General features: G+C 44.0%; 1 protein-coding gene across 2 annotated transcripts in view; it reads right to left on the bottom strand.

Annotated features, from left to right (window-relative positions):
• Window positions 1-3,441: 3,441 nt before the first annotated feature.
• The window catches only part of LOC129868678 (A disintegrin and metalloproteinase with thrombospondin motifs 2-like), a 63,614-nt gene continuing 41,434 nt past the window's right edge, over window positions 3,442-25,621 (bottom strand). Inside the window, exons 4-23 of one of the 2 annotated variants that reach the window (XM_055942855.1) lie at window positions 19,489-19,715; window positions 16,961-17,044; window positions 16,191-16,347; window positions 15,976-16,081; window positions 15,592-15,738; window positions 13,920-14,052; window positions 13,275-13,304; window positions 12,258-12,371; window positions 11,973-12,118; window positions 11,682-11,857; window positions 10,285-10,418; window positions 9,662-9,785; window positions 9,427-9,507; window positions 8,867-9,030; window positions 7,995-8,154; window positions 7,455-7,587; window positions 7,071-7,278; window positions 6,814-6,943; window positions 6,624-6,698; window positions 3,442-4,681 (exon numbers count right to left, since the gene is read on the bottom strand). In XM_055942855.1, the coding sequence (XP_055798830.1) occupies window positions 3,786-4,681; window positions 6,624-6,698; window positions 6,814-6,943; window positions 7,071-7,278; window positions 7,455-7,587; window positions 7,995-8,154; window positions 8,867-9,030; window positions 9,427-9,507; window positions 9,662-9,785; window positions 10,285-10,418; window positions 11,682-11,857; window positions 11,973-12,118; window positions 12,258-12,371; window positions 13,275-13,304; window positions 13,920-14,052; window positions 15,592-15,738; window positions 15,976-16,081; window positions 16,191-16,347; window positions 16,961-17,044; window positions 19,489-19,715 (3,425 nt within the window). In that variant the 3' untranslated portion in view covers window positions 3,442-3,785. The remainder of the gene's footprint in view (window positions 4,682-6,623; window positions 6,699-6,813; window positions 6,944-7,070; window positions 7,279-7,454; window positions 7,588-7,994; window positions 8,155-8,866; window positions 9,031-9,426; window positions 9,508-9,661; window positions 9,786-10,284; window positions 10,419-11,681; window positions 11,858-11,972; window positions 12,119-12,257; window positions 12,372-13,274; window positions 13,305-13,919; window positions 14,053-15,591; window positions 15,739-15,975; window positions 16,082-16,190; window positions 16,348-16,960; window positions 17,045-19,488; window positions 19,716-25,621) is intronic. The other variant, XM_055942856.1, reaches the window with a different exon arrangement.

Here is a 25,621-nt window from a genome sequence, read left to right as displayed (position 1 = left end):
AAATGCATACAAATGAATCCTGTAAGTTACCAATAAACTTCTTCCAAACATATCAAACAACGTTCCTAATCAATCCTCAGGTACCCTAATATGTAAATAAACAATCAAATTTAAGACGGAGACCGGAGACCATTATCGGAGATAAATAACGAAGTACGCGCACTCACCGGAACACGCAACAAACACTACAGCCAAAAGGGGAGCCACTTACTAAAACTACAAATTCTAGCTAATTTTTCATAAAACCAGCCTGAAACTCTTTCTAAAGACTGTTGATATCTAGTGGAAGCCCTAGGAACTGCAATCTGGGAGGACTATCTTTTATATTCCCATTGACAGCCATAGTAATCAAGGGTGAACAAATTCTGGATGGATTGTCCTCGGGTTTTTGCCTGCCATATCAGTTCTGTTATACTCACAGACATTATTTTCACGGTTTTGGAAACGTTAGAGTGTTTTCTATCCAATACTATCAATTATATGCATATCCTAGCTTCTGGGCCTGAGTAACAGGCAGTTTACTTTGGGCACTTCATTCATCCAAACTTCCGAATACTGCACCATAGCCCAAAGAAGTTAAAGAGAACTCTCTATTGTCTTTTTGAAATCTGCACCACATACTGTACACCTTGTAGAACAAACATGTCTCTGATTAGGAATCACATCAGCTCTTTATCTGGAACATTCCTAATGTGTTACCAAAACATGGCCAAGATGGTAGTGTTGCTTCTGCTAAAAACATATCCAGAACATGGTTGCCATATTCTGAGAATATCAGAAATGTGTATATTTACAGTAGCATGTCTGCACTTTCTCACATTTGCCATTTAAGCAATGATGACGCCAGTTATACCAAAACAGTACACAACACATAGTTCCATCTCCAAGTTTTAATGTGGAAAAACAGACAAATTGCAACCGAATCACTTGGGACATATCAGACATCACAATATGTTAAAGGTGCACTCTGAAGTTGCTACAACTATTTTTGAATGGTGTGGATTTCAAGAAAACAATTCAACTTTGATTTAACTTGGTATCTGTATAGAATTAATCAAAACTGATAACATATGAGAGGCAGTGGAAATATGGTCATCATTTGTGCTCAAAGGTAATCCTACAGATTGCCATCTTTCAAACTCATTTTAATTAGAACAGATACGTGTGTTGTAACTGTCATTAACATATATTGCTGAGAACGTGAGCGTAGGATGACTCCCTTAGCAGGTTGCAAGCCCAGGCCAGCAGCTTCAATGACTAACACCCTAACCACTGTCCCAATAAGGGTTATCTCAAGGGCATGTGTTTAATGAGCTAGTATAGTAATGAGCTGTCCAGAAGAAACCCTAAACTCTCCTCCCTAGGCACTTGTGTAGATCTGAAACAACTTGATAGGTGTAAGTAGTAGGGTGAATGCACTTTCAAACTAAATCCCAGCTCTGTTAAAAGTATTTTATTGATGATAGTGATTCAGGAGTATCTCTAAAACAGGTTAATATGCCCCACCAACATTAGACACCTATACACAAAGCCCTTAAATTGCTGAAATAAGTAAATAAAATCCATGATCACACATGGCCACCATGTCCGTGCCCAATATCCATTAATCTGACAATTGAGAGCAGGAAGATTGGAGTACTGTGGACCAAGAGGTTGTGAGTTCAAATCCCAGGTGAGGACATGTTGAATGAGAGTTAGTGCTTATAACTTACATATTTGACACACATGATTACACTTTGCAAGTTCAATGAATCACTGTGTGTGGGAGTACACTCAACTTTGCCAACAGACAAAGAGCTATCAGTGGTTCACTGATCAGGGCCTTGATTGGCTCAGCAACAGAATGTTCCCATGAAACATTGCTAGAACATTAATATCTTATGTTTTGAGAACATGGCAACCATCTTCTGTGTACAGTATGTTTGGTGGGGCGGAACATTCTCCTAACCCTTAGGAACCTGGACACATGAATGTTCTTGCAACATTCCCATGAAATGTGTCTAGAATTAATTAATGTCCTACGCTCTGAGAACATGCACCAGCCCCCACTGTCACAGGACACCATCACCCACTTACCCCAAGGTGGCTCAACTTACCCTGTCCCTATGATCAACTTACCCTGTCCCTATGCTCTCCTTACCCTGTCCCTATGCTCTCCTTACCCTGTCCCTATGCTCTCCTTACCCTGTCCCTATGCTCTCCTTACCCTGTCCCTATGCTCTCCTTACCCTGTCCCTATGCTCTCCTTACCCTGTCCCTATGCTCTCCTTACCCTGTCCCTATGCTCAACATACCCTGTCCCTATGCTCTCCTTACCCTGTCCCTATGCTCAACATAGCCTGTCCCTATGATCAACTTACCCTGTCCCTATGATCAACTTACCCTGTCCCTATGATCAACTTACCCTGTCCCTATGATCAACTTACCCTGTCTCTATGCTCTCCTTACCCTGTCCCTATGCTCAACTTACCCTGTCCCTATGATCAACTTACCCTGTCCCTATGATCAACTTACCCTGTCCCTATGATCAACTTACCCTGTCCCTATGATCAACTTACCCTGTCCCTATGCTCTCCTTACCCTGTCCCTATGCTCTCCTTACCCTGTCCCTATGCTCTCCTTACCCTGTCCCTATGCTCTCCTTACCCTGTCCCTATGCTCTCCTTACCCTGTCCCTATGCTCTCCTTACCCTGTCCCTATGCTCTCCTTACCCTGTCCCTATGCTCTCCTTACCCTGTCCCTATGCTCTCCTTACCCTGTCCCTATGCTCTCCTTACCCTGTCCCTATGCTCTCCTTACCCTGTCCCTATGCTCTCCTTACCCTGTCCCTATGCTCTCCTTACCCTGTCCCTATGCTCTCCTTACCCTGTCCCTATGCTCTCCTTACCCTGTCCCTATGCTCTCCTTACCCTGTCCCTATGCTCTCCTTACCCTGTCCCTATGCTCAACATACCCTGTCCCTATGCTCAATTTACCCTGTCCCTATGCTCAATTTACCCTGTCCCTATGCTCAATTTACCCTGTCCCTATGCTCAACTTATCCCATTCCTGGCGTAAGTTGTGCCAAGATACAGTACCACTAATGTTATGTTTTCAAAACTATTATGTTTACATTAATTCTGATTATATCCAGGGAAAAACAACAACAAATAAATATATGTAGATATCTTTGTTAGAAAGAATACTACAGTATATTTCCCTTGATACTGAATGTAAAAAATGCCTCAACATACTCCACTTTCCTCTATATATACACTGTATATATGTATGTATATGAATTGTATATATATATTCTTTACGTAAGGGTGGTCCTGGGAATCAAACCCACTACCCTGATGTTGCAAGCACCATGCTCTACTAACTGAGCTACAAAGGTCCAAATTGTAAACTGTTCACAATATTAACAAAAGTACGATATGTAATAACATCAAAGCATAAAAGACAATTAAATCTCTTCATTGCCGAGCAGCAAGTACAAATGTGCAATTATCGCTCAAAAGATGTATTTACAGAATAGTAATTGTAGAGTTAGTATATTCATTTCTCAATATTTTGTCTGTTTTGTCCATTGCTGTCCCCTTTCCTCATTGGATAAAAAAAGCGAAGCAGGCCAAATTCCAATCTTCAAGCAGCAAGTTTTAATTTCTACATGACTGACAGTCTCTGAACTGGAATGAGTGGTTTCACTCTGGTTTCAATAAAGCAAAATTGTTATGCAGGTGTTCAATAGGAATACAGTATCTCCATATAGAGCACGAACAAAGATGACTTGAACGACTGACTATCAAGGTCCTGGTTTTCTTTTCGCTCGTCTGAGAAGTAAGTCTTGCCTCCTTTTCTCGGCGAGGAGCTCTTGTATCCTTTTGTTCCGTGTCGTTTCTCGGAACGGAGGCCGTATTCTAGGAACAAAGTGGTTCTGAAAGACCTCATTGTCTACACCAACGATCCGATACGGCACGTCCACCGGGTTGTTTTCCCTCTTGTCCTCTGTCCGGTGGGGGGCTATGGTGGAGGGCATGAGTGTCACAACGACCCTACGCTGTGTTGGAATGGTCTTCCGTCTCTTGTCTCCTTTGGGTCTGGAAGTAGATGGAGCCGGGGTTGTCCGGGACTCCCTCTCAATGACATCAACCCAAGCTGTGGTGGACTTGGGGACATTTGTCGTTCTGAGAGTTGATGGGTCCTGACTGGTGGAGATTGTGGTGGGTTCAGCGGTAGTGGCGGTGATGATGGAGGTTCTGGGAAACGTAGTCTCCTCGGTGGTGGTGGTTGGAGATGGAGTACTTCTGGCGGTAACCAGGGAGGTGGTTATTTTTCTGGGCTGTCTAGTGGTTAATCCAGGGGCGGTGGTAGGCCTATATGTTTTACTTGTGTTGTGTTCGTCGGTTTTGGTTGTATACTCCCCATAATCATCATGCTCGACGTAATCAACACCAGTGCTATATATCCCAGCGGTGGGTTTGGGTCTGAGGGTTGTTGTGGGGTTTGTTGAATAGGTGCCATTGATGGGGGTGGGTAGTGTGGTGTACCTCCAGGGCCCAGTGGTGAGGTTTTGGCCCATAGTGGTGAAGTTCCCCTCGGCGCAGGACTTGCAGCACATCTGTCTGTACCCAGGGTTGGTGCAGTACCTGCTCAGCACCTCCATACGACAGAACGCTGACCTATCCCCTTTACACTGCCCTGAAACACAAAGCAACACTCATCTCAGAAACACAACCTCTATAGGCCCAGATGTTAGGGTAAACATAATAAAGCATAAAACTACCCCAAAGAAAGAAAAAGTGAGGAAGTAACAGAAAAGGCTACTGTGATTAAGCAAGCATATAGGAAGGGGATGCTGAATGACTGAATGGATGTAAAACGGTAATACAGTTGTTATTCATCACTCGCGGTGTATAATCTGTGAGACAAAAAGTTGAATCATTTTAGGAGTTTATTTGTTGTGTTTGGTCTGTACTGCTAAAACAAACTAGAAACCCAAGTCATATGATACACTCTCCCTGTCAAATATATGAAGCTGTCTATGCAGTTCAGTATGGAGCTGTTTGTCTTGATTGAGTACTGTACATTAAATCAGAAGGTACTGTACGCAGTTAACAATTTAGTAAACACTTTGGTTAAGAACTGCATAACACCAGTAAGCCAAAACAGATTAACAATAACTGATATAAACTGGTTGTCAAGGGAAACAATAAATGTGTCCTCCTTTGGTGTAAAAGGAACACATTTAATGTCTCGTGATAAGCATAAAAACTCTTAATCCAGTATCTCTGATAAAACAATTTTTTTGGACCAATATATAGTAAGGAACACATGCTTTCAGGCCTTACAAGTTGGCTGGTGAAAGCACACAATTCATTGTCACCAAGTTCAGAAACTTGGTCCTTAATACAGGCAACACAATTTGATATACTGTAGATACTCCCAAGTCATAGTTTAAGTCTTGTTGACACAGGGTTTTCCCCACGGCGGACAGAATATAGCTTTCCACAATAATGATACAATGATAATAAATGACGATATCTGTGTTGTCCATGAAGGTGCTGTGAATAGAACCCATTTGGTTGTAAACATCAAGTTCAAGTAATTTTTTCATCCTCAGCATGCTTCTGCTGTATCACTCAAGAAAAAGCCATGTTTTCATTTCTCTCAACAGCCTGATAAGGCAAAGGTATTCTCGAGATGTTTATGACAAAATCATTGCATGAGGTATCTGAGTATCTGTTTTGACTAATGCCTTACAATTATACACTAACAAACAAGCATTTAGCGATATAAGGACACATTTTTGTGTCCTTGGTCTGACGCACAAAATGTGTTTTGAGTAAAATTCACAGTACTTTCGGAAAGTGAGAATGAACCATACTCACCTCCCCATAAACATTCTGGCCTCCTTACTAAATTCCCATACGGTTTAATGCTCATTAAACGTTTCACTTAAATATTTAGGTAGAATTGATACAAAAATACATATACGGTATGGTAACAGTCAGTAATGGAGAGGCATAGTAATCCACACCTTTTTTCTGTGGAACTATTTCTGTTGATAATTGTGTATGCATACTGTATAACTATAATGAGCCGCTGCACCTTTTGTGTTAACAACCATGGAATAAATGTCTCTTCTTGTTATCAAATCCACTGCAAAACTCCATATTCACTTCCATGGAGTGTCCCAGGTTGAAACCCAACAACACGCAACCAGTGAGCAACTCCATATACAGAGGCTAGGCCACGACCATAGTCCTGCATCCAGGCGTTAATAGAGCCTTATCGGGATGGGATGGGAACTTCCATTTCTCTCGTCAGCGAGTGTTCCAAGGCCAGCTCTGCAGCCTACAGTACAGTAAGACCCCTGAAGGATAGAGTGTATATGTGTGAGAGAAAGAGCCAAAGAGACCATAGTACAGGAAGCCTCCATCCCTCAGCCAGACAGAGAAGCCAAAGTCAGGCAGGAGCTTTTCGGAGCCAACCTCCAGTGTAGAGGAGAAGAGGAGAAGAACAGAGTGCCACTATCAATGCAGTCTGCCCCGCAGAGAGAGGCAGAGAGAGAAGGGTAGAGCCCAGGTGAGCAGAGGCATGCAGCGGACCCCACACTCCGCGCTATAGAGGGGGCGTTTACTTGAGGAGATCTTGGGTACAGGAAATTCGGGGTTGGACCGTGACAGCCACTGGATCAAAACTTTTTTTCCGTCACCTGAGAACAAAACAAACAGAAAAGGATTGTGCACGGTGTGAAAATCAAACAATATTGTATCAGTAATATATTTGTATGTACTTCTGTTCATTAAGCCTTGAGATTTGACAGTCACCTGTGCAGGGGACTAGCTGGCAGGTCCGGAGTGTGATGGGTTTGGTCTCCATGCAGAGTCCAACTGAGTTATCAGGAGTGCTACACAGAACCTGGCGCTCCTGGGTCCCGTTGCCACACGTCACCGAACACTAAAACACACGCACACACTCCTCTGAGTTAAAGATTTCATGGAAACAAGTGTTTTCCTGTCTATCTTATATTTGCTGTCGGTAATGGTGGAGAATTATTCACATTTGTCTTTCAACGCCTACGTACCTGGGACCAGGGTCCTACTCTCCACTGGGCAGGACAGAGCTGGCGATTGCAGGGTCGTCGTCCCTCTGGCCTGTCATCATTACAGTACTTGCTGTGTATGGAACGTTGGCCACCGCCAGAGAGGGGCTGCTGACAGCGTACAGAGCGGCTCTGGTAGCCAGTCTTCCCACAGGATGAACTGCACTCCTCCCAGTCCCCAGTGATCCAACTGGAGAATAGAGTAGACACACACACATCACCATACAGGTAGAGTGAGAACAGAAATGACTTACTGAGACAACAGGAATATTAAAAGCTTATGTACAGACATAGTAATACAATAGTTACGTAGAACATTCACAGTACATGTATCAAACAAACACATACATAAATGCATTCACATACACTGGCTGGGAGCACTCTTTCTGGTTACAATCCCTGCTGATAGCTCTGAGATTGTCGATGTTCACACAGTTGGTGCGGTGGACCATCTTCCCATCGGACTTTCTCCTGCAGCCAAACCGTGTGTACTGCTTACCTATCGAGGGTACAGAGTGTGCACAATACCACTCACATCAACAATGTCGGTCAACATCCAAGGTTATTTGACAGGTAGCCCTTTCCTGCAGTCAATGACAAAAAGCGCCCTCTTTGGTTTCATGGGTGGAATGTTATTCATATTTTTTATAATTTCATAATATAATTCAGTCTTCTGTGATGTACAGTATATAAAGTGTAACATTGGGATGCAAACTCAAAATGTACATGGTATAGGTGTCTTCTTTCTCTAAGCCCATAACCATGTGTGTGAGGTCTACACTTTTGTTTCAAAGTAGATTTGTTGAAGACTACCCCAGAATGTGTGACCCTGATTCAGCCCACTGCAGTAAAAGGTTTGAATGGCATATTTATTGACCCTTTTAAAAGACACGCTTGTTTACCTACCTCCTCCACAGGGTTTAGAGCAATGAGACCATTTCTTCAGAGCCCATTCAAAGTAGGCTGTGTCATCCTGCACCAGGTTGCTCTCTATGGATGACTGCAGCTTCTCGTGGAGAATGTATTTGTAGGAGAGGGTCACTTTGGAGTCACCGTGGGAACGGATCTGTGGGAGGAAAAGATACAGTAAATGCCACAAATGACAAATAGTAAGTTAAGGAGCAGCTTGAGACGTGGCAAACATGACAGCGACAATGATATGGTACATTTTCTTTAACTACTGCGCTTTTCTTTTAAAGGTCCACACTGTTAGGTTGTAATAATATTATGTGGGATGCAGTTATGGCCTTCCAGAGACATCACCATGCAGTAAATGAGTTAATAAACCAGTAAGAAACATCTTTGCCAAAACCAGCTAATTTTTCGTTTTCCCCTAAGACCACTCCAAGACAGTCCTAGCAAAATTCTTGCCTGAGAAATGGCTCTTTGCTAAGAAGCTACTTTGATTTCTTTAAAAAAAAAATAATCGAAAATAATCACAGTAAGGTAATTAATTGTTACCCAGAAATGATTTGATATTGAGAGAAAAACAGCTGCATTGGACCTTTAACTAACTCCACATGAGGCAAACAGATGCACTGAGGTTTTTGCCAACGATATGACTGGATAGTGGATACTCACTGCACAGAGAACATTTCAGGTTAAATTATTTCCTGAAGCTACTGCTAGTATATCCGTTGGTGAGGTGGTTTTAACTAAAAGTGGGTAAGGACTAAACAATGATGTTAAAAACATTGCTCTGTGGCATGTAGGCTACACATTAATACAGGTCATCACAGTCATTTTGACTTGTCAGGGACCTGAGTATATTGACTCACCATGACCAGAACAGCGTATCCCAGAGGTCCTGTGGTCTGGACGGTCTCCGTGTCGTCATCGTTGTAGTACTCCCACTCCACCCCCTTCTCTATCACCATACGGGACTCTGGGAACTCATCCTCGTTATTCAGAAACAGATGACCTGTGGCCTGGTTCTTCACCGCTGACACAAGGAGAACAATGAGAAAAGGAAATCCGAATGGTTGGTTTCTTTTCCGTCTCAGAATTACACTTTTGGTTAAACTTGAATTTTCTAAACTTGGTTATTCATATGAGGAACAAACCAGAGACATTTGGCAGGATTATTATGATGAGCATTAGAGCAGTATAAATCAGTATCCGCAGGTGATCTCTTCCCAGCAGTCCAGATCCATTATTGGCAGCCAGCTAGAGTTGTCTGTACTCTCAAACCCAACGCAGCCAAGACCTGACTGAAGCAGCAATTAATAACAACCTTCCTTACCCAAGCTAGTCACAGATTACTGATTTATAGAGGCCAATGTCCAGGATATTAACGACCCACTCTGTTATTCACAGAACTGTCCATAAATAAACCTACCTAGGATGTGAGGGGTCCCCTTGAACTCCTGGATCAACAGATGCCTGGCCCCTCGGGGGATTTCAAGTATCTTGAGGAAACCTGAAACAAACCGCAAACAAAATAGACGTGTGATGACGAAGAGTCTCGTCTTGGTATAAAATTAGCTTAAGATACCGAGAAGAGCATCCCTAGACTCCCATTAAAAAATAACAAATTGTGAAGTGAGGGTAGAGGATGTTGAGGAGGGGCTCACCTGGTTTTTTAACGCTTCTAGTGAAGTTTCCCTTGATGATCTTACAGCTGGAGTTGTCTCCACCGCATATCCCACATTTGTCCTCCTGCGTTTCTGAGGCTATCTGGTTATCACAGCCAACGTGCTGTAGAGAGATACGCTGAGTCAATGTTTGGGAGTATGGGACCTGGATGGGTCAATCAGGACAAAGACATTCTTTCTGACAAAATTCTTTCTGACAACCTCCTCCCTCTGCACAGTCAACATTTGAGAGTTGTACAGTGCCGTCCACCTAATTGCTCATACTGCTGTAATAAGGTGGACAGACAGTATAATACATTATATTTCAATTTTGTATTGCACAGAGACAGAGACAGAGACAGAGACAGAGACAGAGACAGAGACAGAGAGAGAGAGAGAGAGAGAGAGAGAGAGAGACCAATCGTTCTCGTCAGTATGGATAAACAGTCTGGGAAACCCATATGGAAAACGGCCATAACTTCAATTGCACTAGACCAGTGCAAATACCCAGTAGCAGGAGGAGATTTATGGGATTGTATAAGGCGCTGTAATGTTTATGGCCGTATTTCATAATGTCCCTTCATGCATGACTTCTGTAGGCCATAAGACCTACCGATGCCTACCTCACAGTCCCCCCGCACACATGTACTGTAAGGGTCTTGGTAGGAGCACCGTGTGCCATCGTGCACCATCCTGTTCATGGCCACCACGTCTCCCGTCTCCTTAGACTTGCAGTAGAGTTGGCATCTCTCGTCAGCTACAGTACAGATGAGAGGGGAGGAGAACATGATATAGGCTTTCATAAAGGAATTATAGTCATATAATTGGGCACAGTTAATATGAATATGGGCACAGTCAAAGAAAGCTGAAGACATGTACTGGTCTTCAGCTTTCTTTGACTGCGCCCATATTCCGGTCCATATTCCACTGGCACAAATGAAACCATCTGAACAAACAATATTTGGAATTCTATATCATACTATGTCTGCATTATTTTGTTTAAGTCATGAGGATACACATTTATGGCAATAACAACAGGATAATGCAAAAGGACACTGTAAGGGTGTGTAATGAAACCCTTCATTTATAAAGCTAATCAAATAACACAATAACAATCTTTCCACCCCGGAGGAAAGCAGGAGGGAGATTCCTGAGTAATGACATTTCCATGTGTCCTTATTTAAACACTGGCCTGACCGACGTTCCCCTGACATGTGGAGAGGCATGGCCTGTCTGTCTGAGGGCTTCTCAGATTCCCCGGTAAACCAATCATTCCCCATTGACCCCACTCAGAACAATCATTATGGTTGCCAAGAGACTTGAGCTGCTGGGTCATTAACTGAGCTGATACAGCCTCGTGAAGTACTGTGATTATCACCGCAGCCAGATGCTCTTCCTCCTCCCTTTCCTCCTCCCCCTGCTCTCCACTTAGAGCTCAGTTGTCTGTTTTAGCTATGGGCCAACCTTACGTAACATCAGATTTTTATGACGGTTTGCCATGGAAATTGGTCCTGGCCTCACAACGGAAGAATGAGAGCCGTGGTGTAGAATTGTTCCTTTCTCTGTCTGAACAAAGCCTCCAGGTCAACTTCTGATTTAAAAAAAAGCCATCTGGCCTCTGGACAGTCCATGGATGGAGAAGGGCATGCACAACACAGGAGGTTGGTGGCACCTTAATTGGGGAGGACGGGCTCGTGGTAATGGCTGGAGCGGAATAGGTGGAATGGCATCAAACACATGGCTCCGTTCCAGCCATTATTATAAGCCATCCTCCCCTCAGCAGCCTCCACTGATGCACAAGATGGAGAAAGTCCAACTCTAATTACACTCTGCTTCTATTCCAGGTGTAACAATATGGCAAATAGTTGCGTCTTATTTTTAGTGGTAGTTACGCTATAACACAGTCCACATGCTTAAGAATATTGCTAAAGCATATTAACGTCAGTCTGAACCCTTCTCTGGCCCCTCTGTCTTTTTCAAAGCCAGGCCTTTTGACTCCCAGACAGCATTGTGGACTTACGGTCAGGATGCTCATAGGGCAGCCAGTGGTGCTTGGCGTTGTCATACTCAAAGTAAGGGTCCCACATCTTGCACTGCTCCTCCCTGAAGTCAGCGAAAGGCTTGGAGCACTCCTCTAGGTTGCACAGCTGGAACTCATAGCTGTTGCCATAGCAGGTGCGTCCTCCATTGGCAGGGCTGAGTTATGGCAAGGGAGAAAGACAGCGGGAGTTCCTGACATTTTAGACAGCTTCCTATTATGAAGAGAGAGTAAATGCACATCTATCTGTGTGTCGTCTTGTGTTGTACTCACGTCGGGTTGTCACACTGACGGGTCCGGAAGCGCACACCACCCCCACAGGTGCGAGAGCAGGAGCCAAAGTTACTCCACGTGCCCCAGCCACCATCCTGCCTTAGAATGTCTGGGGACAACTTGATGCAGTAACCTTTGAAGCAATGCTGAAAGAGAGGGAGAGGGATGGGATGAGAGAGAGTGAGAGAGAGAGAGAACCAGGGTGAGAGGAAGAGAGTTGCGACTGCTTATGTTTACACAGACGTTGTAGCAAAGCATTAACGTGTAAAGAGGAATCGTTCTCACCTTCCCCGGTGAACACGTAGTGCCGTCGATGGGCGGACCCTTCTTGGTTTTGCAGAAGAACGGGTTGTCTGGGTGACTGCACCAGAGCTGCTTGCAGGGGTCGTAGGTGCTGTACTAAAAGAAACAGATTCATGCTCTCTCTCACACATGCAGCTGAAGGAAGCTTCCCACAGCCTTGACATGTCAACCAAGAAAACATCAACAGTAGTGTGTGTACACAGCCGTTTAACATTGTTGTTGGTGGTATTAACTTAATATTATACCAGTCCAATATATCGCTAAAATTGTGAATAGTTGTAACTGTACACAAGATACGGTTTACACAGGTCAATAAATAATGCTGTCATCAAGGACGTCTATGTTTAATACTTACATTTTGTGAAGTACATTTTTACCAAGGCCCTTAAACAAGACATTGAACTTGGTCAAATCTGATTCACCAATGTTTGAATTACATACAGTACATAGAACCACACACACTATGACTCTATTGCGGTCCCTCACAGCACAGTACAGTCAGACACATTTGCAGGAGGATGTTTCACATCTAACGCCTTAACTCCAGTAGTTTAGACTGTAGGTTAAAATCACCCCGTCTTTGCTTACTCCATCACCATCAGATAAACGAACAAGCTGCGTGCGAACATACAGTGCATGTAACCTGGCCTGAAGGACATGGAACAAATCATGGAGTCAGATGTGTGTGTGTGTGTGTGTGTGTGTGTGTGTGTGTGTGTGTGTGTGTGTGTGTGTGTGTGTGTGTGTGTGTGTGTGTGTGTGTGTGTGTGTGTGTGTGTGTGTGTGTGAGCACACGAGGACAGGTCTGTAAAACCACAGTCCACCAAGCTCATAAAATACTAAACCTGATCGACACAAATGTACATGAATGTCACGAAGGATAGACAGTGACATGGTTGACCACCCTAACAGACACCTTAACAGCTACATGGTTTGTGGACAACATTAAACAAAGAAGTTATGGACACACTACTTCTCGGACCTAGGCTTATCCCTTACCTGCTTTGCTGAACGGGCCACCTTTCGCAGCTAAGGAAATAATTTGACAAGAGAGTGAAGCAAAGTGTCCAATAGGCACTCCCTCCAATTTACTCCAGAATGTGATCCAAAAACCTGCTGTCCCAGCTGTCTTTATTCACTCCTTTCCACATCAAACAAAAACCATCTCTCCAAATAGTTCAGCCTTCTTGAAGTGATAAAATGAAAAACAGTTCAATATAACTGACTCTGAAGTGTTGATTTCCTCTTTAGAGAGGCAATTAAATATACCGTTATTGTTTTGTAGTTCTTTTCATCCAAAGACTAATGAGGTCATACTGCAGCGATAGGTCAAGTCATCCTGCTTTGAACTCATGACTTCAGAAAAATCTGATTTGTTCCCCTGGATGCTTTAAAAGCTAAGATGGCTCCAATTTTATGGTCACACCCTGACCTAGACAAGGAGGTCAAGGAGGAAGTCAGGACGATGGGCATTAGAGAGACCCTGGAGTGATGCTCAAGCTCTATTAGATTTTACCAGCCCCAGATGGCAGCCTTTCTAAGGGATGGTTATTCAATTCAATTGGTAACGCCACTAGATGCTGCTGGTGTGGCGACTAGTCAGCTTGTTGGGCATACGGGTTGAGGAGTTGATGAAGGACTCACCGCCGTGCACATGGTGTAGCCGGCGCCAAAGTCAAATCGACACTGCTCGTCCATGGAGTAGTGGATCCCTGGTAACTGTGGCAACGCCGGCCAGTCATGGTCAAAAGGGTCGTCACGGAGACAGTCATAGGAGCTGTGGGAGAAAAACGTTCATTGGAATTGAAGACTTTGGTTTCGATCTAACAGTTGAATAAACATTTCAAAATCTAACCCTAACCCTTCACTGTAATCACATAAGGAATGAGCCACATGACTGCAAGACAGAAGAGAACAAGACAGAGAAACCTCCATAACTGACCTGATCTAATCTGTATAAGACCATTAGACAACATACAGTGCATTTGGAAAGTATTCAGACCCTTTGACTTTTTCCACATTTTGTTACGATACAGCCTTATTCTAAAATGGATTCAATCTACACACAATACCCCATAATGACAAAGCAAAAACAGGTTTCTAGAAATTTGAACAAATGTATAAAAAAGAATAATAATTAAATATCACATTTACATAAGTATTCAGACCCTTTACTCAGTACTTTGTTGAAGCACCTTCTGCAGTGATTACAGCCTCGAGTCTTCTTGGGTTTGACACTACACGCTTGGCACACCTGTATTTGGGGAGTTTCTCCCATTCTTCTCTACAGATCCTCTCAAGCTCTGTCAGGGTGGATGGGGAGCGTCGCTGCACAGATATTTTCAGGTTTCTCCAGAGATGTTCAATCGGATTCAAGTCCGGGCTCTGGCTGGGCCACTCAAGGACATTCAGATACTTGTTCCGAAGTCACTCCTGCGTTGTCTTGGCTGTTAGCTTACGGTTGTTATCCTGTTGGAGAGCGCACTGGAGCAGGTTATCATCAAATTTCTCTCTGTACTTTGCTCTGTTTATCTTTCCCTCAATCCTTACTAGTCTCCCAGTCCCCGCCGTTCAAAAACATCTCCACAGCATGATGCTGCCACCACCATGCTTCAACATAGGGATGGTGCCAGGTTTCCTCCAGACGTGATGCTTGGCATTCAGGCCAGAGAGTTCAATCTTGGTTTTATCAGACCAGAACAAGACTCTGAGATTCTTTAGGTGCCTTCTGGTAAACTCCAAGCGGGCTGTCATGTGCCTTTTACTGAGTAGTGGCGTCCGTCTGGCCACAAGCTCTGTCAGAGTGACCATTGGGTTCTTGGTTACCTCCCTGACCAAGGCCCTTCTACCCCGATTGCTCAGTTCGGCTGGGCGGCCAGCTCTAGGAAGAGTCTTGGTGGTTCCAAACTTCTTCTATTTAAGAATGATGGAGGCCACTGTGTTCTTGGGAACCTTCAATGCTGCAGACATTTTTTTGGTACCCTTCCCTAGATCTGTGCCTTGACATAATCCCGTCTCTGAGCTCTACGGACAATTCCTTCGACCTCATGGCTTGGTTTTTGCTCCGACATGCACTGTCAAACTGTGGGGCCTTATAGACAGGTGTGTGCCTTTCCAAATCATGTCCAATCAACTGAATTTACCACAGGTAGACGCCAGTCAAGTTGTAGAAACATCTCAAGGATGATCAAAAAGTAATGCGGTCTGAATACTTTCCGAATGCACTGTAAAGCCATGTGCTATGGGGGATTGAGATGTGTCGGTCCCGACTGTGGGAACAGAGAGAGGTCAGAGGTCAGCATTGACCTGGACTCACTTCAGGTACTTGCTGAGCTCCGCCTGGCTGCATCGGGACCAGTGGAAGCGATGGAACGCAGCCTGCACCAGAGGGGCCATGATGCTGCCCATCGGCACCTCGTCGCCACACTCATTACCAGGGGGGCCATCATGCTCCATACCCAGCCTGCCAGGGGAGGACAGGATGGAATCATATAAACAGCAGGCACTAATACACATCTGTGAGTATTCATGCATGTGTCCTGTGTATTCATTTTTTTTTATAGAGTTTCTTGTTATCCTACGAAATGTAAATGCATAGTAGTAACTGTTGTCATGCATACAATATTACTGTTGTAATACATACAATAATACAATATTTGTGCATACTGTGTGTTGAACGGTGTGTATAAGTGTGTCTCACACGTGTCCAGTCTCATGTGCCACGACGAAGGCAGAGGAGAAGCCATCCTCGTGGTTGAGAGTGCAGCTCCGCACTGGGTGGCACATACCCGTCACAGGAGCGTAACCTAAGCAACGAGAAAGAGAGCAAAAGAGAGAGAAAAGAAGGAATATGTATACTGTGTGAACACACATGATGTGTATATCGTGTGAGAGCACATTGAGTATCTCCAGTACCTTGCATGCCGGAGGGACCAAACTCTTGTCGGGTGAGGAAGATGGCATGGTCATGGTACTCTGGATCACTCCTGTCTTCCTTCTGCTGCAGGAAGGCCCAGCGACAAATGTTCTCTAGACTCTGAGACGGGTTGCCCAGCTCTATCAGACTCATAGACTGGAGACAATACAGGAAAGGAGCAACTGTGACCACATTAGCTCAGTCCATTCTTACAACATAGTTATGCTAACGAACTCAATCAGTTATTGATGAGGGTGACTCATCAAGAGGATGTCGACAACCTATTTTTGTATATTTCCCTGTATGTCTGCAATGCATTGAAAAGGCTTTTTCCCCCAAAGTATTTCTGGCATATCGTTCTAGCCAGTAGGTGGTACTCTTGAAGTGACAAATGCACACCGGTTCCATGACAGCAAATGAGGAATTCTCTCAAACGGACACATCCAATCCATAACACAATTGATGTAACTCCGGACACAACAAAATGCTTTTGCAGAGATAATAGGGTTTTACTATTACATTTACTTAACCAAAGTAAATACAGTAAAGGACTATTCTTTTTTTGATCAAGCTTTTTTTATTTGGCATTTTAAAGATTATACAGACTAACAGGTAGAGGGCGAAACAATCAGATCCCTTACCGCATCAACCCCGCATGCTCCAACAGAGCCCCACCGCAGTACCAGAGTATTCTGACATGGGAATCAGTCTGCTACAGGTTACATCTGCTGACCATGTGAGTGAATGACTGAGGCCTATTGTGTCTTACCTTGGCAGGACACAGCATGATGATACGGACCAGAACCACGTTGATGTGAGCACCCAGGGTACGATCCTGGTAAATCTCATTCACCTGCAGAGACAGACAGACAGACAGACTGACAGGAGCACGTGGCCTGCGACTACAGTACAGGACCATAATGCATATCACTTGGCTGACTTATCTGAGAGAGGTTGGATATTGTGCAGGAGGGAGAGAGCAGTTAACAGGACCTGGTGTGTTTCCATCTGACATTGATATGTTGGAATTTTATCAATGCATCATGTGCACCTCTTCTCCAGAAATGCACCTCTTGCTAGGAATGCTCTTCTCTCTCTAAGAGGAGGTCTAATTAAAAAAAGAATCCACACATATTTTATGTCTTCTGTCACTATTCCAGTCCCAACTGTCAAAGATTAGTAGGAGAGGCAGGGGTGTCCTCAGTCTGAGTGTGCATCTCCCAGAGAGGGATAGTCTCCTCTGGCCCTGTCTGTCTGTCTGTCACTCCTTATTCATTTACACACCTCACCTTTCCTGGCATAGGGGAGGAGGCCCACAACAGTGCAGTGAGTGAGAATGTGATCTCTCTCTCTCTGTGTGTGTGTGTGTGTGAGAGAGTGAGTGAGTGAGTGAGTGTGAGCGAGCGAGCGAGAGTAGAGGAATAGAAGGAGGACAGTCCCCTGTCAGATAAGCTGAGCTAATGAGGCCAGGGGAGGAGAATAGAGACCTGACAAGAGAGCAGACACGCACACTGACAAACTGACTGACATGGGATCATGTAAAAGGTAAATCTGATTGAAAATCTTTAGCTGTATTACCATATCAGATTTCATCTAATACACATGGTAGCCATTTCACTACAATGGATCATTACAGGGTTTCTTGAAAAAGGCTAAAAGGAAACGTGTGCGTTGGAGTCTAGATACCTGATACACCGAATCCTTTATGTAATATGCAATTGAATGCAGTTTAATTGGCACCAATGCACAAGAATCCAAACGAGCCTATTAGAGCTAAACAGACCCGTTAAGGACTAGTCCCCAGTACCTAGTCCCCACTCAGGAGAACACTGCCTGTCTCCCTCATGCTCTCTATCTCTCTCTCTCCTCTTCTTCTGCACAAGAGTTGCTAAGCAACCTTCAGAAGATGTCCTTGGTAGAAACCCCCTGGGGACTGTGTCTGTCTGGGCCCCTCCCTCTTGATAGGCTGGGCCAGCTGCACCTGAGCCCCTGAGCCCTGCGAACGCCTGGCCATGCTTGTCTGTCTGCCTGCCTTCCTTCCTTCCTGCCTGTCCGACTTTCTGCCCGCCTGTCTCATCATCTTTCTGTAGACCTGTCTGTCTTTCTGTTTGTCTGCCCGCCTGGCCTATGTTTGTTTGTATGTCTGTCTTTCTGCCTGTCTACCTGTCTGTCTGGCCACCTGTCTCATCATCTTTCTGTTAACCTGTCTGTCTTTCTGTCTACCCACCTGGCTTCTGTCTGTCTGGCATTCGGTCGGTCTCTCTGCCTGCCTGGCCTCTGACTATCTGCTTGCCTGCCTGACTACCTGCCAGTCTCATCTTTCTGTTGACCTGTCTGTATGTCTGTCTGTCTGTCTGCCTGTCTGCCTGTGTGAATTGATTTACTTGGATTCATCATCTTGCTCTGCTTCAGTGGATCAAATGTAAAATGGCTAAATGACTCCCCTTACTGAGGAATAACAGAACTGTGCCACAGTGTGTTTCTGGGTAGTGCATTTGATCTTGTATTTCTTATATTTCTAGAAAATGAGCCGTCATGAAGCTTTCAAATTCATGCAAAGTGAACAGTACTCTACTGGATCGTGCTAACAAGTGAAATAGCGAAGGGAGGCCTGCTGGTATAGATACAGATGTGAAGCAAATTCCTCCCTTGGCCAAATAAAACAAGCATCTGATCAATATTCACCAGGCTCCCATCGCACCCTTCTCTCGCTGTTTCTCACACACACACACACACTCTTTTGCCCTCATCCTTATACGTATCTACCGTCCCCTGTTTAATTCCTCCCCTCTCTCTCTATATATATATATATATCTTCCTGGTCCTACCCCATGACCCTGCCCCCCCCCCCCCCCCCCCACCACATCCCTAACCCTGTGTTAATAACCCTGGCAGCAGGGCCCTCATTAGCACTGGCCCCTGTCCTGATCCACCGGAGAGCATGGGCTGGATGCTTTTTCACTGGCCAGGTAGCTGGCTAATTGAAGCCAGAGTGCCAGAAAATCATTTGAATCAAATTAATAATTCTGCAAGGTCTCAAACAGGAGCCACTGTGCATTCACCTGAGGGGAGATGGGTGGTGGAAGAGACAGAAATGAAAAAGGGGAAAACACATTGAAAGCACATAGAACAGGTTACAGAGTTTAGGTTAGAGAATGATTTTGTGGTAGAAAATCACCTCAGAGATGGAAATGGTTGCATGTGTGAAAAAGGTTTAGTGTAGTGTCGTGTAGCGTTGCGTAGCGTAGCGTTGCGTAGCGTAGCGTTGCGTAGCGTAGCGTAGCATATGGTACTAACTATGTTCATGAGGGTGAGGAGGTACTTCTGGATGTGCTCTCTGCCATGGAAGTGGACCACAGAGGAGTCCACCCCGAGTAGGACCTCAATGTTGAACAGCTCGTGTTCCTCGTTGGCCTGGCGTCGGGCCCGAGCCTGCCTGGTTCTGTTCCAGATCAGGTTGTGATGCTGCTGCTGCACTCCTCTGGACAGGGCCTGCAGGTCCATCAGGTCACCTATAACTGACCCTGAACAACACAGACAGACAGATACAGTATGTGTGGAAGAACGCCTTAGAGAGGAGTCACAGTAGTTAATGGCATTGTACAGAAATATTATTTAAGCTGGATGATATTAGCCTACAAAACATTAAACAAAGTGTTGACTCAAATTGTATTCTTCTCCAAAAATGTTTTTGTGTGTCACGTATACTCGCTCTCCGGCCTCTAGGTCATCAGGCTGCTGATTATTCCGCACACCTGTCTCCATCGTCAAGCGCACCAGCGCCTCATAACACTCACCTGGACTCCGTGACCTCCTTGATTATCTTCCCTTTATCTGTCACTCCCCTTGGTTCTTACCTCAGGTGTTATTGACTGCGTTGTTTGTTGTTTGTGTTTCGTGGTCATTGTTTCTTTTATGTATTAAAACACTCACTCCCCGAATTTGCTTCCCGACTCTCAGCGCACTCATTACATGGTGCTGTATCCTTGCAAGTAATCCAGCATGTGCATGGTGGTAAAAATGTGTTTTTACCATTTAATATTCTATATTAGTCAATAGCCATTTTTGGAACATACAGACAAATAAAATGTGTCTAATTCACAGCAGGGTTGGACTAAATTCAGAATTGAATTTGAGAAGGCCTCTTAAATTCAAATTTGAATAAAAGGAAATAGAATTCAATTCAATGAAATTGAAACGCCTCTTCTATATTACATGTAGGTGTATTTTATACAAATATACATGTTGTACGGAAAACATCAAACATGTCTTTATATAAAACAATGCCAGACCTTTTCCTGGTCCCTGCCTTTCAAAGATAATTCGTAAAAATCCAAATAACTTCACAGATCTTCATTGTAAAGGGTTTAAACATTGTTCCCATGCTTGTTCAATGAACCATAAACAATTAATGAACATGCACCTGTGGAACGGTCGTTAAGACACTAACAGCTTACAGACGGTAGGCAATTAAGATAACAGGTAGGCAATTAAGGTCACAGTTATGACAACTTAGGACACTACAGAGGCCTTTCTACTGACTCTGAAAAACACCAAAAGAAAGATGCCCAGGGTCCCTGCTCATCTTCGTGAACGTGCCTTAGGCATGCTGCAAGGAGGCATGAGGACTGCAGATGTCCGTACTGTGAGACGCCTAAGACAGCGCTACAGGGAGACAGGACGAACAGCTGATCATCCTCGCAGTGGCAGACCACGTGTAACAACACCTGCACAGGATCGGTACATCCGAACATCACACCTCCAGGACAGGTACAGGATGGCAACAACAACTGCCTGAGTTACACCAGGAAAGCACAATCCTTCCATCAGCGCTCAGACTGTCCGCAATAGGCTGAGAGAGGCTGGACTGAGGGCTTGTAGGCCTGTTGTAAGGCAGGTCCTCACCAGACATCACCGGCAACATCGTTGCCTATGGGCACAAAGCCACTGTCGCTGGACCAGACAGGACTGGCAAAGAGTGCTCTTCACTGACGAGTCTCGGTTTTGTCTCACCAGGGGTGATGGTCGGATTCGCGTTTATCCTCAAAGGAATCAGCTTTATACCAAGGCCTGTACTCAGGAGTGGGATCGATGGTGAGGTGGAGGGTCCGTCATGGTCTGGGGCGGTGTGTCACAGAATCAACGGACTGAGCTTGTTGTCATTGTAGGAAATCTCAACGCTGTGCGTTACAGGGAAGACATCCTCCTCCCTCATGTAGTACCCTTACTGCAGGCTCATCCTGACATGACCTGACATGACCCTCCAGCATGACAATATGTGCCATACTGCTCGTTCTGTGCGTGATTTCCTGCAAGACAGGAATGTCAGTGTTCTGCCATGGCCAGCGAAGAGCCGGGATCTCAATCCCATTGAGCACGTCTGGGACCTGTTGGATCGGAGGGCGAGGGCTAAGGCCATTCCCCCCGGAAATGTCCGGGAACTTGCAGGTGCCTTGGTGGAAGAGTGGGGTAACATCTCACAGCAAGAACGGGCAAATCTGGTGCAGTCCATGAGGAGGAGATGCACTGCAGTACTTAATGCAGCTCGTGGCCACACCAGATACTGACTTACTTTTGATTTTGACCCCCCCTTTGTTCAGGGACACATTATTCAATTTCTGTTAGACACATGTCTGTGGAACTTGTTCAGTTGATGTCTCAGTTGTTGAATCTTGTTATGTTCATACAAATATTCACACATTAAGTTTGCTAAAAATAAACGCAGTTGACAGTGAGAGAACATTTCTTTTTTTACTGAGTTTACATATACCTGTATTAGAAATATTGTTGAAACAATTGATTTTAAAATGAATGATCATGGAAAACAAAACCTGTATGCAAAAATTCTAAGTTATTATATTTCATTAATCACAAAAAAGTTCTTCAGTATGGGAAAATGCTAAATTTCCCAGAATGCATTAGTTTAACCTTCACTTTGACCCTGAGGCCTTCAAAAAGAAGCCAAACAAATGAAACGGTTGGTGGAAATATAATAGGCTATTCTAAGCACTATGGTTAAAAGAGTACAGTATATGAACACTGTTTCCTGAGAAAAGTGATGTATTCTTTCATATCTGAAAGTGTGACCTGTCAGATTCAATGAAACTCTTATGTTCTATTGCTGGCTTCACATGCTCGCGGGAAATGGAAAACTGGAAAGTGGGAAGTCATAAATATAACATGATTGTGTTCAAGTGCTTTTGAAGTCAGAAACAATTCTTCATCCAATAAGATTTTAGCCAGCTTAATAAAGTTAGCTAATTTGCTTAACATTGACTATATGGTCAAACTAGCTTCATTCTCCATATTGATAAGGTTGTAGTTGTCAGATAATATCAGATAATTACGATAGCATGTGAATTCATGTAGCATATGACTGAGTGGAATTTCTTTGAATTGTACTGAATAGAATTCTACTTCCTGTCAGTCAAACTCAAATTCTACATCCTGTGGGGTGTGGCCAATTCAATTTGAATTTAAACTCATGAGCTGATTCACAGTGCATAACATTCTCTATGCCATTTCGAAGACTTGTGTTACGATATGTTGATCTGACAGCTTGTTAAAAAGTATAATCCTCTCGACTGTTTACACACACATCTCCGTCCTGCCAGAGAACAGGTTTGAAAGAGAGAGATTCGTTAAGACAATCGCAAAATCTTGGGTTTGCTCCTGAGAATAACTTCTCTCTATCCATTGGTGAAATGAAAAGCGATGGTTCACCTTCCATCAGGACAAAGACCCTAAGCACACAGCCAAGACAACACAGGAGTAGCTTCGGGACAAGTCTCTGAATTTCCTTGAGTGGCCAAGCCAGAGCCCGGACTTGAACCCGATACAACATCTCTCTAGTGACCTGAAAATAGCTGTGCAGCGACGCTACACATCCAACCATCCAAGAAATTGAGAGGATCTGCAGAGAAAATTTCAATCTTGGTTTCATCAGACCAGAGAGTTTTGTTTCTCATGGTCTGAGAGTCTTTAGATGCCTCTTGGCAAACTCCAAGCGGGCTGTCATGTGCCTTTTACTGAGGAGTTTTCGCTTTGTCATTATGGGCTATTGTGTGTAGAATGATGAGGAATTTTTTTTATTTAATAAATGTTATAATAAGGCTGTAACGTAACAAAATGTGGAAAAGGTAAAAGGTTCTGAATACTTTCCGAATGCACTGTATATCTTCATAATAGCATTAGCACAATAACATGCTAGCTGTTCTCATAGACTTTCAGTCATTGCATCAATTGCTATCTATTTAAAAGCACATCCTAGCATTGTACGAGATCTTCAGTTTCTTGTCAATTTCTCGCATGGAATAGCCTTCATTTCTCAGAACAAGAATAGACTGATGAGTTTCAGAAGAAAGTCCTTTGTTTCTGGCTATTTGGAGACTGTAATCGTACCCACACATGCTGATGCTCCAGATACTCAACTAGTCTAAAGAAGGCCAGTTGTATTGCTTATTTAATCAGAACAACAGTTTTAAGTGGTGCTAACATAATTACAAAAGGGTTTTCTAATGATCAATTAGCCTTTTAAAATTATAAACTTGGATTAGCTAACACAATGTGTCAATTGGAACACAAGAGGTGATGGTTGCTGATAATGGACCTCTGTACGCCTAAGTAGATATTCCATAAAAAAATCTGCTTTTTCCAGCTACAATAGTCATTTACAACATTAACAATGTCTACACTGTATTTCTGATCAATTTGATGTTATTTTAATGGACAAAAAAGTAGCTTTTCTTTCAAAACAAGGACATTTCTAAGTGACCCCAAACTTTTGAACGGTAGTGCATAGGAAACTAGGCGCATGTCATGCGTCACTACCTCACAGGAGAGGCATTTGAACGTAAACATTCTGGAACATATGAATTTTCATGTGCCTTAATAACAAACTTGTTATTAATAAATAAGCATCTACTTCCGGCGCCGCCGACAGAGATGGCCGCCTCTCTTCGCGTTCCTAGGAAACTATGCAGTATTTTGTTTTTTTTACGTGTTATTTCTTACATTGGTACCCCAGGAAATCTTAGGTTTTATTACATACAGTCGGGAGGAACTACTGGATATAAGAGCAACTTCAACTCACCCTCATTACGACCGGGAATACAACTTTGTCATGCCCTGACCTTAGAGATCCTTTTTATGTCTCTATTTTGGTTTGGTCAGGGCGTGAGTTGGGGTGGGCATTCTATGTTGTGTGTTCTATGTTTCTATTTCTGTGTGTTTGGCCGGGTGTGGTTCTCCATCAGAGGAAGCTGTCTATCGTTGTCTCTGATTGAGAACCATACTTAGGTAGCCTTTTTACCCACCTGTGTTTTGTGGGTAGTTGTTTTCTGTCTTTGTGTCTGTACCAGACAGAACTGTTTCGTGTTGTTCGCTTTTCGTTTATCACTTTGTTATTTTTGTCATAGTGTTCAGGTTTATTAAAAATCATGAACACGTCCCACGCTGCGCTTTGGTCTACTCCTTCTTCCTCAGACGAACATCGTTACAGACTTTCCCGAAGCGGATCCTCTTTTTTGGCCACCACCCAGGACAATGGATCGGATCCCAGCCGGGGGAACCAAAACAACGTCGCCGTAAAAGGGGCAGAGACTGGTCAGGCTCCGGAGACAGGTACATCGTGCACCGCTCCCGAGCATACTACTCGCCAATGTCCAGTCTCTTGACAACAAGGTTGATGAAATCCGAGCAAGGGTAACATTCCAGAGAGACATAAGAGACTAACGTTCTTTGCTTCATGGAAACATGGCTCACTCGAGACACACTATCGGAGTCGGTACAGCCAGCTGGTTTCTTCACGCATCGCGCCGACAGAAACAAGCATCTTTCTGGTAAGAAGAGGGGCGGGGGGTATGCCTTATGATTAACGAGACGTGGTGTGATCTTAACAACATACAGGAACCCAAGTCCTTCTGTTCACCTTACTTAGAATTCCTCACAATCAAATGTCTACCGCATTACCTACCAAGAGAATTCTCTTCGATTATAATCACAGCCGCATATATTCCCCCCCAAGCAGACACATCGACGGCCCTGAACAAACTTTAATTGAATCTATGTAAACTGGAAACCACATATCAGCATATCGATTGTGCCACCAGGGCTGGTAAAACCCTAGATCATTGTCATTCTAACTTCCGCGACGCATATAAGGCCCTCCCCATATATATTCCCCCCCAAGCAGACACATCGACGGCCCTGAACAAACTTTAATTGAATCTATGTAAACTGGAAACCACATATCCTGAGGCTGCATTCATTGTAGCCGGGGATTTTAAGAAGGCTAATCTGAAAACTAGACTCCCTAAATTCTATCAGCATATCGATTGTGCCACCAGGGCTGGTAAAACCCTAGATCATTGTCATTCTAACTTCCGCGACGCATATAAGGCCCTCCGCATATATATTCCCCCCCAAGCAG

Source organism: Salvelinus fontinalis, chromosome 13 (assembly GCF_029448725.1).
Source record: "Salvelinus fontinalis isolate EN_2023a chromosome 13, ASM2944872v1, whole genome shotgun sequence".
NCBI classification, from domain to species: Eukaryota; Metazoa; Chordata; class Actinopteri; order Salmoniformes; family Salmonidae; genus Salvelinus; species Salvelinus fontinalis.
This window is presented reverse-complemented; position numbering and strand designations above follow the sequence as displayed.